The 20118-nt window shown below is 40.6% G+C and overlaps 2 protein-coding genes across 4 annotated transcripts; one reads left to right on the plus strand and one right to left on the minus strand.

The window, feature by feature from the left end:
* Window positions 1-201: 201 nt before the first annotated feature.
* LOC110536999 (PR domain zinc finger protein 8) lies at window positions 202-3163 on the plus strand. 2 transcript variants are annotated; one of them, XM_036936978.1, is made up of 3 exons: window positions 202-1056; window positions 1204-1444; window positions 1691-3163. In XM_036936978.1, the coding sequence occupies exons 1-3, from the start codon at window positions 1024-1026 to the stop codon at window positions 2107-2109; spliced, it is 693 nt and encodes a 230-aa protein (XP_036792873.1). In that variant the 5' UTR covers window positions 202-1023; the 3' UTR covers window positions 2110-3163. The 2 variants fall into 2 exon arrangements, with proteins under 2 accessions (XP_036792873.1, XP_021478367.1); XM_021622692.2 differs by having other exon boundaries at window positions 207-1056; window positions 1230-1444.
* On the minus strand, window positions 3067-18861 carry LOC110537000 (ras-GEF domain-containing family member 1B-B). Of its 2 annotated transcripts, none has more exons than XM_036936975.1 (11): window positions 18750-18861; window positions 15735-15932; window positions 9467-9589; window positions 9140-9277; window positions 5705-5920; window positions 5473-5547; window positions 5015-5107; window positions 4755-4857; window positions 4315-4586; window positions 3982-4178; window positions 3067-3858 (listed from the first exon to the last, which is right to left on the minus strand). In XM_036936975.1, the coding sequence occupies exons 2-11, from the start codon at window positions 15924-15926 to the stop codon at window positions 3828-3830; spliced, it is 1440 nt and encodes a 479-aa protein (XP_036792870.1). In that variant the 5' UTR covers window positions 15927-15932; window positions 18750-18861; the 3' UTR covers window positions 3067-3827. The 2 variants fall into 2 exon arrangements, with proteins under 2 accessions (XP_036792870.1, XP_036792871.1); XM_036936976.1 differs by having other exon boundaries at window positions 18607-18850.
* Window positions 18862-20118: the final 1257 nt, after the last annotated feature.

Here is a 20118-nt window from a genome sequence, read left to right on the forward strand (position 1 = left end):
CAATTTAGGTAACTATTTCAGTTCATCAACCAAACTTTATTTGAAGCTTGATACCAAATTAATTATAGCCAAACCATAGAAAGACGTGGATATAACTTTTTATTTCATTCCACACACTGAACAAAAACATTGTTTCGTTTGAAAACTTCAATTCGACTGATTCTAATGTCCATGCCATTGTGGACGTGACAATATGGACATCACTCATTAGAATACTGTGTAGAGTGAATTCCAACGTTGGCGTGATCCATCAAAAACCAGGGTTTCTCTATCGCCTGAGGTAGCAGAAAAGCGCGTTTATGGCACACACACGCGTTTGTCGTCGTGGCCTCGGGGCATGCACACCAGAACATCACCCACCGTCACCTAAATACACTATATTTCGTCCCTATTTACCAAATGTCATGAATTCAATATCCAATCGAAATTGACTTCTTCTACACTGGCCCCTGACACCCATGACCTCTTTAGACTGTCCACCGACACTCTCCGATTGTCAGAGATCATTCATGTAACCTAGCTAACAAGAGGATAAAGGAGGAGCGGAGAACTGTCAAATCTCATTGTACAGATTAGACTAGATTACAAAACCAGCTCCTCCAGTAGACCAGTCCCATTGCAGGTGTTGGTGGGCATCTACAAGAAACCGCGCGCTGTATAATAAACGCAAGGACAGTGCAAATAGGTGAAGAGCAAACCTTATCGTCGATTTTTTTGTATTGTTTTGGATTTAGAGTGGTTTACGCACGGTTTCTTTGGCGTTTGCCAAACTCATTTTAAAATGATGTATTCTCAATTGTTAGCCTAATAATATAAATTAAATGTTTATCAGGAGACCCTGGAGGCAGATATTCTGTCGAAACTATTTTGGAACGCAGAGGCGAGAGCTCAGCAACGATGGATAACTGACATTTTTACGCGCGTCCGTACTCCTACGACGTTCCCGAGAACGCCGTTTTTGGACCGTATGAGCTGAAACACACATCCGTTTATGACAGCATCGCCTTCACTGCTCTCAAGTCTATGGACCGAAGAACGGCACCATACATTTTGAGGGTGAGAACACGTACCAAATCCGTGCGTCTGAAAATAATGTGTTCCAAACCAATGGTTGGCAAGTTTCTCATGCCCGCATCATTGTTTGAAATGCCTCGAACCTTTCAGGTAGTAAAGTTGTGTATTTTACTTGTTTTTGTATGACAGAGACCCGTTTCTATTTGGCTACACAGGCAGACGCCTCAGCGCATTGATGGTCCAATGTGGCTGCGGCTGGTCCAGTCAGCCTGGAGCGCTGAAGAACAGAACCTGGAGCACTATGTGAAGAACGGACACCTATTCTTTAGGGCCCTCAGGACGACCCAGAAGGAAGAGGAGCGGTTGGTGTGGTACGGGAAAGACCTGGCCAAGCTTCTTCTCCTAAACCCACTGCAGATACAAAGCAAAGGTGTGTCTACATACTCTATGAATGTGTTATTACATAGTAATAAAATATGATCTATTACATTGTAGATACACATTGTTCATATCAATTTTCATGATTTTAATACTGACTGCAATTATACATAAATAAGGACATCAAACTATATTTATTCATTACATTTGTACAATTTAAACAGTATTGGCAAAGGTTTATGTCAAGCAATATTGTCAGAATAAAGTGATATTAATCCATATCCATCTCTATAACCAGGTACTGGTCCGTACACATGTGCCAACTGTAACCAATGCTTTGAGACTGAGTTCTGCACACAGAGACAACCAAACAGCCACAGCACCAAACCTGGTCAAAGCAACACTGACCATGCGAAACCTGACTCCCTTCCTGCTCCTGCCTTCAAACAGAGCCGTCCAGAAACAAGTCCACTGGATAGCAAACCTGCAACAGACTTCCATAACTTAGCCCGGGATATGGATAATATTAAGACAGGGTCTTCCAGCACCAGGGACTCTGAGACTAGAGGTTCCCTCATAGGGAAACGCACAGAGGTAGAGGAGGACAGGTGCAGTGAGCCAGCATCTGGTGATAACGCAGGATCCACTGGACACAGGATACTGTACTTTGACCATGAAAAGACAACCCAGCCCAGTCTCCCGTCACCTGTCCAGTAACATCAACAAGAACAACATCACCAAAGACAGAGCAACCCAACTACACTTACACGGTTCTTGGCCTGAAGACCTCAGATCTTCATCCAGCCTAAGGAACCAGAGCATCCAGCCCGGTAGTGACTGTCACCTCTGCCTTCAGCCAGGTCTCTGTCTGAGAACAGGAGGAGTAACTTCTCCCAGCCCCCACGCTCTGTTTTCTTTCCCCAGAGTACCCCCCTGCTTGGGAGGGCTTAAACTTCAATCACTCCCTTTACTACTGATCTCCACCGACCCAGGGTGTTTCGAAACAGAGGCGCCCTCTATACAGCCCAGCAGCTCTCTGGACCAGGACCACAGGCTGATCCCACCCCCAGATTACCCTATCCCCGGTGCTCCTGTCCCCCTCCTTCTCACGGCTCTCGCCCCTCTGCCTGACGGCTCAGAACTGGTGTGCCAAATGCAACGTCTCCTTCCGCCTGACCTCAGACCTGGTGCAACAATGAGGTCCCACCACAAGAGGGCGGTGGACGCCACAGAGTCAGGGTCTGGGGTGAAACAACAGCAGCAAGGGCGAGAGAGGAGAGGCTCAAGTCATGCATCTACGAGGTCTTCAGACAACGCCATCACCTTGCGGGACACTTGACCTCTCACACATGAGTTCAGTTCAATTAGTTATTATCATTGGTAAGATCTTGATATTTGAATGTGTCATCATATTGATGAAGATACTAATTGGAGAACTAAAACAAACGATGTTAATTATAATAATGTAAATTATCAAGACGATGACATTTTCTCAGAATTCTGTAAAATGTGTCATTTTTTGAATGCCATATATTTTTCCATTCTTTTACATCAAATGCTTGTGTTCCACACAAATTGCAATATTTGAGGTGTTATGACTTGATTGTAAGGTCAGTTGCGAACACTAGATGGTGCCAGAGAGCTATTTACAGGGACAGAAAAAAAACTCGCTTCAATTTTTCAATTTTATTTTGAAAGAAAAATATACCTATTATTTCATAAGAACTTCATATAGAGTACCCTGATAAGTAACACATGGGGGGGGGGGGGGGGGGGGGGGGCAAACAAAATATACACGATACAAAACCAAACCGTAAAAAAAAAGATGAGAATACATAAAAATAAAATATTTATAAAAAGTCATTTCTGTAAGGTAAACAAACACATGATACAAAAACATTTAAAAACAGAGTTAACTATTCACAGGCTATTGGGTCATATTCCTTTCACCAAAGATGAGCATTTTTTTATGTTCAGCACAAATATTTAAGTAATTTATGACATTCCAATCACATAATTTACTAAGAACAAAAACATAAAAGAAAAATAGATTACATTTTAAGAACACTGAGCAAGCCAACCAGCAACAAGCTCATGCCACTTCAGAAAAGCTTAGAAAATCACCAGTAACCATTTCGACCCATTGGTATAAAAAATAACTGTCATACTGTGTGGGTAGACATGTTACAAATGAATCATCTGTAAAAGAACTGTAATACTGTGTGGGTAGACAAGTTACAAATGAATCATCTGTTAATGTACAGTGCGAGAGGCAGGATTTTCAGTTCTCCAGCCATAGGAGGCATCATTAATCTGAGTGCTTGAAACAGTTATTCTCCCCATCCTTTGTGAAAATCTTAATCTTCCAGACCCTGTCAACTGTGAGCCTCTCGTAGCAAAAGAGGATCGCCCAGTGTCACACTCATGACCGTCACTCAACGATGCTCTCTATGCAGTAGGGATGTCCTGAAACACAGGACACATCACACAATGGTATTATTTAAATAAAAACTGTGCCGTGTATGAGTGCAAAACCTTGATTGAAGTTGACATTAAGTTAGTAAAGTGAACTAAAGTAAAGTTACACACCTGAGAGACCTTCGACTGTCCTTTTCCAGGTGGTTCTCTGGACCTTCGGTCTCATAGGAGGCCAAGTGCAGCTCATCCTCGGTAAAGACAGGTGTAGTGACCAGGTATTGGAGGATCTTCCTGTCTCTCTCAAAGGGACACATCACCTGACGCCACACCAGGAACTCACTGACCTGCTTCGCCAGGTCCCACAGTTTCTATAGAGAAACAGGAAATGAACAATATTGACAACAACACCCTTTTGCCCACTACTAAAAGCATAGTAGAAGATTAGTATTGTCATTATCAATAACCCCAACAATAATGCATCTCGTACATTACAGTAAGACTCACCTCAAAGTTCACATGACCGTTGGGTAGTCGGCTGGCACATCCCTCATTGAGGAAGTAGATGTCCTTGATGAGAAGGCTGAAGAATGGAATGACTATTTTCTCCTGGTTGCTGTGTGCTGTAATAGACCTCTGGGTGGCTCCTCGCAGGGCAGTACGGTAGTTGCTGAAGTTACTGGAAGGGTCCATTTGGTGCTCCAGTATGTCAAACTTGTCTGTGTTGACTTTGCTCCAGGTCTTCTTCAGTCGGGACACAGGACTCATGTTCATTCCGCCTATGGGGAGAAGAGACCAGGGTTTGGGGATCAATTCCATTTAAATTCAGGGTTTGGGGATCAATTCCATTTCAATTCAGGAAATTCAGGAAGTAAACTGAAATTCCAATTCTTAGCATACTATTGCAGAATATAGAAATTATTCTAGAGCCCTGTATTGTAACTTACTGATGATGGCCATGAGTGAGTTGAAGTTGCCGATGTTATAGCATTCTCTAGCCACATCTATGAAGAACTCCAAGGCCCGGGCTCTATGCTTCTTCTTTACAGGCTGGAAGGAAGAAAAACACAAAACCATGGGAACAGAGTCACAAAGAATGGATGACAGAAAGAGAATGGTTGTGGGGAGAGAGACAGAGACAGAGAGCTAAAGAGCGAGAGCAAGAGAGAGAGACAGAACGTAAGTAAGAAAGACAGAGAGCACTCACCATGCAAATTTCAGTAGCCACCAGGTAGCTGAGTCTGTTAAACCAAGCTACATAGGCCTCCAGGTTAGTAGTCTTGCGTTTTCGGAAGAAACTCTGAGGGGGAAAGAAAGTTCATGGTTACTTTTCAACTTATTATCTAGCTGAATTACAACATTAAACTGCTGTGGGAGCAATCCAGTGAATTCTGTTAATTTTCTTGTAAAATTAATGTGGTCTAGAGTTGTTTCTCTCAGTCAGTTCTTGGCTACTTGTTGTGATGTACTCTGTTGATGATTGTTAACAGGCTAACACAATGATAGTCAGCCACAACACATTCGGTAACCTCCCCCTAATGACTGACATATGGTCTCTTATGCAACCAGTGGAAGGTAGTGGACCATGTTATGTACATGATAGTGGACCATGTTATGTACACGGTAGTGGACTATGTTATGTACACGGTAGTGGACCAGGCCTACCTTATGGTTAACCAGGGGATCTTTCACACCAAAGGCTTGGATGAACTCCTCTGGTCCAATAAAACTCAGTCTGTCCTGGAATTGGAAAAATCATAAGGTATAAACTCAATATTCTTACATTCACGTTACTTTTTTAAGTTAACAATAACTTCTAATTCAAACAGAAATGCCATTCAGTTTCAACTTCTCTGAACACCACATGTCTAGAAGGTACAATATAATCTCTCCTCACCAGTTCAATGTGTGTGAGCTGCTGGGCTAGTATAAAGGCATCATCACAGATACTGAGGACATCATTCCGATGTCCGTTCTGCTGCTTGGCCTTCAGAGCGGTGGGTCTCTCTGCTGCGGAGGCGTTGAGCGTGGCGATCGCCTCCTCATACTGACCCAGAGCCGCCAATCTCTGGATCAACCGCTGAGTCATCTGCTGCATGGCCCGCCATGAGTACTGATATAAAACATCATAGAGAGATATGAGTACTGATATAAAACATCATAGAGAGATATGAGTACTGATATAAAACATCATAGAGAGATATGAGTACTGATATAAAACATCATAGAGAGATGAGTACTGATATAAAACATCATAGAGATATGAGTACTGATATAAAACATCATAGAGAGATATGAGTACTGATATAAAACATCATAGAGAGATATGAGTACTGATATAAAACATCATAGAGAGATATGAGTACTGATATAAAACATCATAGAGAGATATGAGTACTGATATACACCATCATTGAGATGTGAGTACTGATATAAACATCATAGAGATATGAGTACTGATATAAACCATCATAGAGATATGAGTACTGATATAAACATCAGAGATATGCGTACTGATATAAAACATCATAGAGATATGAGTACTGATATAAAACATCATAGAGAGATATGAGTACTGATATAAAACATCATAGAGATATGAGTACTGATATAAAACATCATAGAGATATGAGTACTGATATAAAACATCATAGAGATATGAGTACTGATATAAAACATCATAGAGAGATGAGTACTGATATAAAACATCATAGAGAGATGAGTACTGATATAAAACATCATAGAGAGAGATGAGTACTGATATAAAACATCATAGAGATATGAGTACTGATATAAAACATCATAGAGATATGAGTACTGATATAAAACATCATAGAGAGAGATGAGTACTGATATAAAACATCATAGAGATATGAGTACTGATATAAAACATCATAGAGAGATGAGTACTGATATAAAACATCATAGAGAGATATGAGTACTGATATAAACATCAGAGAGATGAGTACTGATATAAAACATCATAGAGAGATGAGTACTGATATAAAACATCATAGAGATATGAGTACTGATATAAAACATCATAGAGAGATGAGTACTGATATAAAACATCATAGAGAGAGATGAGTACTGATATAAAACATCATAGAGATATGAGTACTGATATAAAACATCATAGAGATATGAGTACTGATATAAAACATAGAGAGATGAGTACTGATATAAAACATCATAGAGAGATGAGTACTGATATAAAACATCATAGAGATATGAGTACTGATATAAAACATCATAGAGAGAGATGAGTACTGATATAAAACATCATAGAGATATGAGTACTGATATAAAACATCATAGAGAGAAGAGTACTGATATAAAACATCATAGAGAGAGATGAGTACTGATATAAAACATCATCAAGAGAGAAATCAAATCAAATGTTATTAGTCACATGCGCAGAATACAACTGTTTTAGACCTTACAGTGAAATGCTTACTTACAAGCCCCTAACCGACAGTGCAGTTTAAAAAAAAATACGGATAAGAATAAGAGATAAAAGTAACAAGTAATTAAAGAGCAGCAGTAAAAAAAATAACAATATATACAGGGGTTGCCGGTACAGAGTCAATGTGTGGGGGCACCGGTTAGTTGAGGTAGTATGTACATGTAGGTAGAGTTAATCTACCTACACTCAGTGGCCAGTTTATTAGTTACACCCCCCAGATCATGAAAATGGTTTGCTCCTACAGACAGTGAGTCACATGGCCCGTGGCTTGCTATATAAAGCAGGCAGACAGGCATCAAGGTATTCAGTTACTGTTCGATTGCTTCCTGGGCTTTTCACACACAAGTGTCTACGGTTTACAGAGAATGGTGAAACAAACAAAAAACATCCAGTCAGTGGCAGTCCTGTGGGCGAAAACAGCTCGTTGATGAGAAGTCTAAAGAGAATAGCAAGAATCTTGCAAGCTAACAGGCCTGCCACAAACAGGCAATAACGGTGCAGTACAACAGTGGTGTGCAGAATAGAATCTTGGAACACACAACTCGTCGGTCCTTATCACAGATGGGATATTGCAGCAGACGACCACACCGGGTTCCACTCCTATCAGCTAAAAACAAGATGCGGCTCCAGTTGGCACGCGATCAACAACACTGGACAATTGAGGAGTGGAAAAACATAGCCTGGTCCAATGAATCCTGGTTCCTGATGCGTCATGCCGATGGCAGAGTCAGGATTTGGCGTAAGCAGCATGATGCTGCTCCACACACAGGCCCTTGATACCAATTGAGCAACGTTTGAACGCCACACCTTATAGAATTCATGCCCCAAAGAATTCAGGCTGTTTTGGAGGCAAAGGGGGGTCTGACCCAGTACTAGATGGGTGTACATAATAAACTGCCAATTGAGACTGTACTGTACGCATACTGATATAACAACGTAAAGAGGAGCTCAAGTTATGTACTGAACACAACGGAAAGAGGATATGAAATGTAAAATATAATAATATATTTCTACATATTCTAGTTCAGCACAAACAGGAAGGAAAATCAATATCTATAGATATCATATACTTAGATGTAAGATCTTAATGTTAGATGAATGAGACCAAAGCGCAGCGTGGAAAGTGTTCATGATTTTTAATACTGAACTCCGACAAAACAACAAAATACAAAACCGAACGTAAAGTTCTGCAGGGCTAGACGGCAACGATGCATAAACAAGATCCCACAAACTAAGGTGGGGAAAAAAGGCTGCCTAAGTATGATCCCCAATCAGAGACAACAATAGACAGCTGCCTCTGATTGGGACCCATACTGGCCAACAAAGAAATAGAAAAACTAGAATGTCCACCCAAATCACACCCCGACCTAACCAAATAGAGAAATAAAAAGGCTCTCTACGGCCAGGGCGTGACATTTAAAACTTGTAGTGTATTTGAGGTTTTAAAAGGCTTCTGAAGTTTGTAATTTCCACTTTGAAATTTCAGACTTGATTTTCCCTTACAAAAATGTTCATTAATTATCCACGTAATAATTAACATTTCCTGTTGTTGCAGGATTCTTTTCCTCAAAATATATTTTGATTTGTTTAACACTTTTTTGGTTACTACATGATTACATATGTGTTATTTTATAGTTTTGATGTCTTCACTACTATTCTACAATGTAGAAAATTGTAAAAATAAAGAAAAACCCTTGAATGAGTAGGTGTCTAAATAAGGTGTCTGATGTCAAACTCAACTGTAACTGGTCAAATTAGATGTCTGATGTAAAACTCAACTGTAACTGGTCAAATTAGATGTCTGATGTCACGTCTATTGTCATCTCTAATGAGTCAGTCAGTTAAAGGTTATGTCAGGGGGCTGACCTCATCTCCTCTGGCCAGATGATGGCTCATCTCTTTCAGGCAGTGCATCATCCTCTCATCTCTGAAGTCATAAGGAAACGTCTCTGTCCACTCAGTCAGCAGCTGCACGATCTTTGGAGCAAGGTCCCGTATTCTGATCTGAGGACAACAAGGAGAAAGACATGCCAGTGTGAGACAGACTGTAAAGAGGTGGTGTCCACTCCTGGTTGTTAAGAACAACTGTGTGTGTGTGTGTATGTGTCTGCGCTGTGTGTTTGTGTGTGCGTTCCTGCAGGGTTGTGTCTGCGTGTTTGTCTGTGTATGCATGCGTGTGTGTCTGTTAGCTACCTTATCAAGCAGCAGGTCTCCAGATCGATGCTGCTCCACACACAGGTGACAAAGTCGAGACATGAGCTCGTAGGGGTGGAGGAAGAGACGGGAACTCAGCAGGAAAGTGAAGACGTAGGACCTCTGATGGAGAACAAGACAAAATATAATCAACAACAACTCATGTTGTCATCAACCCAGTATCAACCCAGCATAAAGCCAGTATCACCCCAGAATAAACCCAGTATCAACCCAGCATAAAGCCAGTATCACCCCAGAATAAACCCAGTATCAACCCAGCATAAAGCCAGTATCACCCCAGAATAAACCCAGTATCACCCCAGAATAAACCCAGTATCAACACAGCATAAACCCAGTATCACCTCAGAATAAACCCAGTATCAACCCAGAATAAAGCCAGTATCAACACAGCATAAAGCCAGTATCAACACAGCATAAAGCCAGTATCACCCCAGAATAAACCCAGTATCACCTCAGAATAAACCCAGTATCAACCCAGAATAAAGCCAGTATCAACACAGCATAAAGCCAGTATCAACACAGCATAAAGCCAGTATCAACCCAGTATCAACCCAGAATAAACCCAGTATCAACTCAGCATAAACCCGGTATCAACACAGCATAAACCCGGTATCAACCCAGCATAAACCCAGTATCAACTCAGCATAAACCCAGTATCAACTCAGTATCAACTCAGCATAAACCCAGTATCAACTCAGCATAAACCCAGTATCAACCCAGTATCAACTCAGCATAAACCCAGTATCAACCCAGCATAAACTCAGTATCAACACAGCATAAACCCAGTATCAACACAGCATAAACCCAGTATCAACCCAGTATCAACCCAGTATCAACCCAGCATAAACACAGTATCAACTCAGCATAAACCCAGTATCAACCCAGCATAAACTCAGTATCAACACAGCATAAACCCAGTATCAACTCAGCATAAAGCCAGTATCAACCCAGCATAAACTCAGTATCAACCCAGCATAAACCCAGTATCAACCCAGCATAAAGCCAGTATCAACACAGCATAAACCCAGTATCAACCCAGCATAAACCCAGTATCAACCCAGTATCAACTCAGCATAAACCCAGTATCAACCCAGCATAAACTCAGTATCAACCCAGCATAAACCCAGTATCAACCCAGCATAAAGCCAGTATCAACACAGCATAAACCCAGTATCAACCCAGCATAAACCCAGTATCAACCCAGTATCAACACAGCATAAAGCCAGTATCAACCCAGCATAAACCCAGTATCAACCCAGTATCAACTCAGTATCAACCCAGCATAAACCCAGTATCAACCCAGTATCAACTCAGTATCAACCCGGTATCAACCCAGTATCAACCCAGCATGAAGCCAGTATCAACCCAGCATAAACACAGTATCAACCCAGCATAAACTCAGCATAAACCCAGTATCAACTCAGCATAAACCCAGTATCAACTCAGCATAAACCCAGTATCAACCCAGCATAAACTCAGCATAAACCCAGCATAAACTCAGTATCAACTCAGCATAAACCCAGTATCAACCCAGCATAAACCCAGTATCAACTCAGCATAAACCCAGTATCAACCCAGCATAAACTCAGCATAAACCCAGCATAAACTCAGTATCAACTCAGCATAAACTCAGCATAAACCCAGTATCAACCCAGCATAAACCCAGTATCAACTCAGCATAAACCCAGTATCAACTCAGTATCAACTCAGCATAAACTCAGTATCAACTCAGCATAAACCCAGTATCAACTCAGTATCAACTCAGCATAAACTCAGCATAAACCCAGTATCAACTCAGCATAAACCCAGCATAAACTCAGTATCAACTCAGCATAAACTCAGTATCAACTCAGCATAAACCCAGTATCAACTCAGTATCAACTCAGTATCAACTCAGCATAAACTCAGTATCAACTCAGCATAAACCCAGTATCAACTCAGCATAAACCCAGCATAAACTCAGTATCAACTCAGCATAAACTCAGTATCAACTCAGCATAAACCCAGTATCAACTCAGCATAAACCCAGCATAAACTCAGTATCAACTCAGCATAAACTCAGCATAAACCCAGCATAAACCCAATATCAACTCAGCATAAACCCAGCATAAACTCAGTATCAACTCAGCATAAACCCAGTATCAACTCAGTATAACTCAGTATCAACTCAGCATAAACCCAGCATAAACCCAGTATCAACTCAGCATAAACCCAGCATAAACCCAGTATCAACTCAGCATAAACCCAGCATAAACTCAGTATCAACTCAGCATAAACCCAGTATCAACCCAGCATAAACCCAGTATCAACTCAGCATAAACCCAGTATCAACCCAGCATAAACTCAGCATAAACCCAGCATAAACTCAGTATCAACTCAGCATAAACCCAGTATCAACCCAGCATAAACCCAGTATCAACTCAGCATAAACCCAGTATCAACCCAGCATAAACTCAGCATAAACCCAGCATAAACTCAGTATCAACTCAGCATAAACTCAGCATAAACCCAGTATCAACCCAGCATAAACCCAGTATCAACTCAGCATAAACCCAGTATCAACCCAGCATAAACCCAGTATCAACTCAGCATAAACCCAGTATCAACCCAGCATAAACTCAGCATAAACCCAGCATAAACTCAGTATCAACTCAGCATAAACTCAGCATAAACTCAGTATCAACTCAGCATAAACCCAGTATCAACTCAGCATAAACCCAGTATCAACTCAGTATCAACTCAGCATAAACTCAGCATAAACTCAGTATCAACTCAGCATAAACCCAGCATAAACTCAGTATCAACTCAGTATCAACCCAGTATCAACTCAGCATAAACTCAGTATCAACTCAGTATCAACTCAGCATGAACTCAGTATCAACTCAGCATAAACCCAGTATCAACTCAGTATCAACTCAGCATAAACTCAGTATCAACTCAGCATAAACCCAGTATCAACTCAGTATCAACTCAGCATAAACTCAGTATAAACTCAGTATCAACTCAGCATAAACCCAGTATCAACTCAGTATCAACTCAGTATCAACTCAGCATAAACTAAGTATCAACTCAGCATAAACCCAGTATCAACTCAGTATCAACTCAGCATAAACTCAGTATCAACTCAGCATAAACCCAGTATCAACTCAGTATCAACTCAGCATAAACTCAGCATAAACTCAGTATCAACTCAGCATAAACCCAGTATCAACTCAGCATAAACCCAGCATAAACTCAGTATCAACTCAGCATAAACCCAGTATCAACTCAGTATCAACTCAGTATCAACTCAGCATAAACTCAGTATCAACTCAGCATAAACCCAGTATCAACTCAGCATAAACCCAGCATAAACTCAGTATCAACTCAGCATAAACCCAGTATCAACTCAGTATCAACTCAGTATCAACTCAGCATAAACCCAGCATAAACCCAGTATCAACTCAGCATAAACCCAGCATAAACCCAGTATCAACCCAGCATAAACCCAGTATCAACTCAGCATAAACCCAGTATCAACTCAGTATCAACTCAGTATCAACCCAGCATAAACTCAGTATCAACCCAGCATAAACTCAGTATCAACCCGGTATCAACCCAGTATCAACCCAGCATAAAGCCAGTATCAACCCAGCATAAACCCAGTATCAACCCAGTATCAACTCAGTATCAACCCAGCATAAACCCAGTATCAACCCAGTATCAACCCAGTATCAACCCAGTATCAACCCAGCATAAACACAGTATCAACACAGCATAAACCCAGTATCAACACAGCATAAACCCAGTATCAACCCAGTATCAACCCAGTATCAACCCAGTATCAACCCAGTATCAACCCAGCATAAACACAGTATCAACTCAGCATAAACCCAGTATCAACCCAGCATAAACTCAGTATCAACACAGCATAAACCCAGTATCAACTCAGCATAAAGCCAGTATCAACCCAGCATAAACTCAGTATCAACCCAGCATAAACCCAGTATCAACCCAGCATAAAGCCAGTATCAACACAGCATAAACCCAGCATCAACCCAGCATAAACCCAGTATCAACCCAGTATCAACTCAGCATAAACCCAGTATCAACCCAGCATAAACTCAGTATCAACCCAGCATAAACCCAGTATCAACCCAGCATAAAGCCAGTATCAACACAGCATAAACCCAGTATCAACCCAGCATAAACCCAGTATCAACCCAGTATCAACACAGCATAAAGCCAGTATCAACCCAGCATAAACCCAGTATCAACCCAGTATCAACTCAGTATCAACCCAGCATAAACCCAGTATCAACCCAGTATCAACTCAGTATCAACCCGGTATCAACCCAGTATCAACCCAGCATAAAGCCAGTATCAACCCAGCATAAACACAGTATCAACCCAGCATAAAGCCAGTATCAACTCAGCATAAACCCAGTATCAACTCAGCATAAACCCAGCATAAACTCAGTATCAACTCAGCATAAACTCAGCATAAACTCAGTATCAACTCAGCATAAACCCAGTATCAACTCAGCATAAACCCAGCATAAACTCAGTATCAACTCAGCATAAACTCAGTATCAACTCAGCATAAACCCAGTATCAACTCAGCATAAACCCAGCATAAACTCAGTATCAACTCAGCATAAACCCAGTATCAACTCAGTATCAACTCAGCATAAACTCAGTATCAACTCAGCATAAACTCAGCATAAACTCAGTATCAACTCAGCATAAACCCAGCATAAACTCAGTATCAACTCAGCATAAACTCAGTATCAACTCAGCATAAACCCAGTATCAACTCAGTATCAACCCAGTATCAACTCAGTATCAACTCAGTATCAACTCAGCATAAACCCAGTATCAACTCAGCATAAACCCAGTATCAACTCAGTATCAACTCAGCATAAACTCAGCATAAACCCAGTATCAACCCAGCATAAACTCAGTATCAACCCAGCATAAACTCAGTATCAACCCGGTATCAACCCAGTATCAACCCAGCATAAAGCCAGTATCAACACAGCATAAAGCCAGTATCAACCCAGCATAAACCCAGTATCAACCCAGTATCAACTCAGTATCAACCCAGCATAAACCCAGTATCAACCCAGCATAAACCCAGTATCAACTCAGCATAAACTCAGTATCAACCCAGCATAAACTCAGTATCAACTCAGCATAAAGCCAGTATCAACCCAGCATAAAGCCAGTATCAACCCAGCATAAACCCAGTATCAACCCAGCATAAAGCCAGTATCAACCCAGCATAAAGCCAGTATTAACTCAGCATAAACCCAGTATCAACCCAGAATAAACCCAGTATCAACCCAGCATAAAGCCAGCATAAAGCCAGTATCAACTCAGCATAAAGCCAGTATCAACCCAGCATAAAGCCAGTATCAACCCAGCATAAACCCAGTATCAACCCAGCATAAAGCCAGTATCAACCCAGCATAAAGCCAGTATCAACCCAGCATAAAGCCAGTATCAACCCAGCATAAAGCCAGTATCAACTCAGCATAAAGCCAGTATCAACCCAGCATAAAGCCAGTATCAACTCAGCATAAAGCCAGTATCAACCCAGCATAAAGCCAGTATCAACCCAGCATAAAGCCAGTATCAACCCAGCATAAAGCCAGTATCAACCCAGCATAAAGCCAGTATCAACCCAGCATAAAGCCAGTATCAACCCAGCATAAAGCCAGTATCAACTCAGCATAAACCCAGTATCAACCCAGCATAAAGCCAGTATCAACCCAGCATAAAGCCAGTATCAACTCAGCATAAACCCAGTATCAACACAGCATAAACCCAGTATCAACCCAGCATAAAGCCAGTATCAACCCAGCATAAAGCCAGTATCAACCCAGCATAAAGCCAGCACATACTGGCACATTTCCTGCTATTCAGTTGTGAAATCAGCTGATGATATACTGTATACTGTACCCATTCGTTCTTGAAGGATAGAACGTATGAATGCTTTATGGACTTCATTAGTACACACAACACAGAATATAGCTGTATTCTATTTGTCCATAATAAAAGTCCATAATTGATGTTTTTGTTGTTGTCATTAGAGTCCCCCTGAGAGATCGTATTGGACCAGAGATAACAGCATCATGTTCTTGAAGAATGGAACTTCTAATGCATTGAGCCTGTTTTTACCCTATCATAACCCCAAATATGTTTGTATGATTCCATTGTTCATGTTTTATGTTGTTGTTGTTCTTGGAGCAGAGATAGCACTCACGTCAGGGTAGTAGTCCACTGTGGGAACTAAATGTTGTATTAGGGCCTCCAGGGAGCCAGAAACAAGACTGTTGTCATGGTAGCACATGTCCCCGTAGCTCACTTCCATGGGCTGGTGGTATTTGTGGAGATGAATGTTGTTGTTATAAGTGCTGGTACTGAACTTGCCAGCATACGGTGTCGTGGGAGGCATGTTGACCTGTTGAAGAGATGTGAAAATATAAAAACAATGTTCAATCTCTGTTGTTCTTCTCTTAAACTCCTAACTGATCACTTTATTTTTCATGGTTTCAATTCAGTGTTATTTCCCTAAGAAAGATATTGTGTGTGTCTGTGTGTGTGCATGCTTGCGTGTGTAAGAGAGAGAGAAAAGCCGAACTGTAACAACTTATGTAATAAGTACTAGCAGTGTGTGTGAAGTTACTATTACTGTATGTCGACACCATGCTGGTATAAGCCTGACTGTGTCACTGTCTCATATCCCTTCTACTGCTGAGTCTTTAGTCTACACCATGCTGGTATAAGCCTGACTGGGTCACTGTCTCATATCCCTTCTACTGCTGAGTCTTTAGTCTACACCATGCTGGTATAAGCCTGACTGGGTCACTGTCTCATATCCCTTCTACTGCTGAGTCTTTAGTCTACACCATGCTGGTATAAGCCTGTTTATGCCACCGTCTCATTCATCCGACATCCTGGCACATTCTAACCCTGATCTCATTCTCCCTGCTGGCTTCCTTAACACTGTTAAGAGATTAAAGGTGCTTTCTTCTTTACTCTGTTTAAACAGGACTAAAGGACCCAACGCGAACAGAGCCACGGAGCGTTGTATACAGTCCATTCCAATATTTGAGCCGCACAAAAGTGCATAGAACGACGTAGAAAACGACACTCCGTCGCTGCGTTTGCGTAGTTTGCAACGTGGCCTTTAAGGTGACCTGCTACAACAGGAGCTGACGATCTGAAACACAAGAGCTATTCAACCAATCACCACCCAGCATTACTACTACAGGGACCCCCCACACAGTAAAGATTAGATCTACGCTGTAACTGGAAAACAGTCAATGATATGGTAATGTTGGGTATTATCAACAATACTGTATCATACTGTAAATGATGATGCATTGTGGGAAAATGTTGTGGACGGGGAAATAATTGCTGTATTTTGAATGGTACTGTACTGTAATGGTATTCCACGCCACATAATACAGTGACCACTAGTGGGTGCATGTTATTGTTGTTTCTGGCTCATTGACATATTTTGAGGAGTGCCTTGTAAGAGGCTATATTTGTTGCACCAGTGAGTGAAAATGCTGTACCAATTTAACGCATATGTGGTTATAGTGCCCCATCAATTTGTACAGGGGACAGATTGGAATGGCAGCAAGTCTTAAACAGTAATGTTTGAGCATTTTTTTTCATGTCCTTTTGGTCTGTTTTGCCCTGTAGTCGCTGCAGTTTGGAAGACGTTCTTAAGGCCTCTAGAAGTGCAAGTGATCTAAAACACCAAATATTAAATAATATACTGTTATGTGTAAAAACACTTTACCTAGGAGCCAACCTGCTTGCACCAATCCCTTGTATTGACAGTAAATTACTGTGAAATACAAACCCCTCCCCTCAATGAATTTCATTCATCCAATCCAATTATGGTAGCATTTACTTCTTTTTTAAAAACCATATAATACAGTAAATTTTACGGTATTGTTCTTGTGTCATTACGTAGCATTTGCTTTGATACCGTCTTTGTATTAAAGTAGGAGTACTGTAATATGAAATATAGAATTTTACTTGCCCCCGAGCTGCCTGTAAGCTACTATCAAATTCACAGTAACCCCTTTACAGTGTACTAGATATACCTACTACATTTGAATGAAAGTGACATTCTCTGACTGACTCAACAGGCTTACACTAAACTAGCCTGGCTGGGGTTGAATGGGTTTAAAGGTTTATGTGGAAACAGATAAGAACTCAATCTATCTGATAAAGGAGCCAATAAAACAACAGTCAGAAAATAAGACTGATTTACAGTACATTATACTGTATCTATCTTGGATATAACGTCCAATAAGATGGATACTGTTTATAAAATGGAGGAAATAAAATATCTCATTCCCACACGTCCCACCTTGTTTTGCCTGTTCCCTAGTCTAGAAAAAGATAAGAACTCAAATCTGACAGAGAAGCAAATGTAGAGTAATAAAATAAGATAGATATACTAAATCCCTCTTGGACATAGTATCTAATAAGATGGATATTGTTTTTTAAGAAATCTCATGTCTCACCCTGTTGTTTCTCAGCCCAGTATCCAGCTAACTGTAGCAAGCTAACTAACCAATGTACTGTACTGTAGCACAGGCAGGATAATCACAACCCACCCAACCCACTCCCCTGGTATTGTTTATTACTCTTGACTCGCGCGGTCGTATTATGTGGAAAGCAGTCTTCCATAGAACTTGAGCTGAACCACACTCTGTCACCACACTCTGTCACAACACTAGTGAGTAACGTAGGCTAATGCATGCCAGGCAAGTAATTACACAGGCAGGCATTATGCTGCAGACTAAAGCAAAACAATAACACAATTGAAGTACAAAACAACTGAAATTAGCTGTAATTATATCATATATAAGTGACTGGGATTTGTAAGTGATTTGGCAAAAAATAATTGTTTGTAAAAGTCAAGATCTGCCATCATAAGCCGTTTTTGCCTTCATTCAAAGTGCAACCCTCAACCCCATTGAAAGCACTGTCATTAGAAATCTATTGGGAATGCATAGCATAGCCTAACACTTTTGTCTGGAAAGTTCCCGACATGTTTCCTTGTTACAAATAATAAGACTTTCATAATGGACATATTGTGATCAACTTACCCCGACTAGAAAAAACTAACAGACTATGTGTATCAAATACAGCTATTCCAAGTCTTTGCAAAATAATATCATATGTAAGAAATTCATCTTCAAATCACATATTTCCTCGGAAAATATGTGCACAAAAAGCATACGAATACTACCGATCAGTGTTTTCAGAGCGTGAAATTCCTATTCGTATGGTCCATCCATTGTGTCCATGCAGTCCTTCGAATCAGAAGTAATTTGAAACTGTGACCACGACCAGCCGTATTCAAATGACTTACAGAAAGCGGTGAAACAGCCTATAATAGGCTTAGTGGCGGATCGTTCTGCATGGCAGTAAGCCAATCACAGTGAAGAATCAGAAAAAGCGAAACGTTAGCGCACTCTCATTGGTCAGTTTGCCAGCCATCGATTCTCTTTGAACGACATAGGACCATAATGTTACATCTAATGTTTTGTGAGAAGGAAAAAGTGAAAAGGACATTTGCTAGAGAGATAGAGGGAGTGTGTGAAGGCATATGGCATGGCCAGGTTTTTTGCGCTATCCAACAGCTTTGGTCCACCATATGGAGTGTGAAATACAGTACCAGTGAAAAGTTTGGACACACCTACTCATTCAAATGTTTTTCTTTATTTTACTCTTTTCTACAAAATATAATAATAGTAAATACATCAACACTATGAAATAACACATATGGAATCATGTAGTAACCAAAACAAATCAAAATATATTTGAGATTCTTCAAAGTAGATCAGTCAATAAAGAACATTTCAAGAACTTTGAAAGTTTCTTCAAGTGCAGTCGCAAAAACCATCAAGCGCAATGATGTAACTGGCTCTCAGGAGGACCACCACAGGAAAGGAAGACCCAGAGTTACCTCTGCTGCAGAGGATACGTTCATTAGAGTTACCAGCCTCAGAAATTGCAGCCCAAATAAACGCTTCACAGAGTTCAAGTAACACATCTCAGCATCAACTGTTCAGAAGAGACTGCATGAATCAAGCCTTCATGGTCGAATTACTGCAAAGAAACTACTACTAAAGAACACCAATAATAAGAAGAGACTTGCTTGCGCCAAGAAACATGAGTAACATACATTAGAACAGTGGAAATCTGCCATTTGGTGCTCATTACATGTGGGAACTCCTTCAAGACTGTTGGAAAAGCGTTCCAGGTGAAGATGTTTGAGAGAATGTCAAGAGCGTGCAAAGCTGTCATCAAGGCAAAGGGCGGCTACTTTTAAGAATCTAAAATACATTTTGATTTGTTGAACACTTTTTTGGTTACTACATAATTCTATATGTGTTATTTCATAGTTTTTATGTCTTCACTATTATTCTACAATGTAGAAAATAGTAAAAATAAAGAAAAACCCTTGAATGAGTAGGTGTCCAAACGTTTGACTGGTACTGTAGGTCTAAATTGTCTCAGACCTTGTGGTTTTACATTAAATACTTTACAGTAAGAATAAAGAATACAAAATGTCATGTCCTGACCATAAAGAGTCCTTATTTTCTATGGTATAG

The sequence above is a fragment of the Oncorhynchus mykiss genome, chromosome 12, assembly GCF_013265735.2.
Source record: "Oncorhynchus mykiss isolate Arlee chromosome 12, USDA_OmykA_1.1, whole genome shotgun sequence".
In the NCBI taxonomy this organism is placed as follows: Eukaryota; Metazoa; Chordata; class Actinopteri; order Salmoniformes; family Salmonidae; genus Oncorhynchus; species Oncorhynchus mykiss.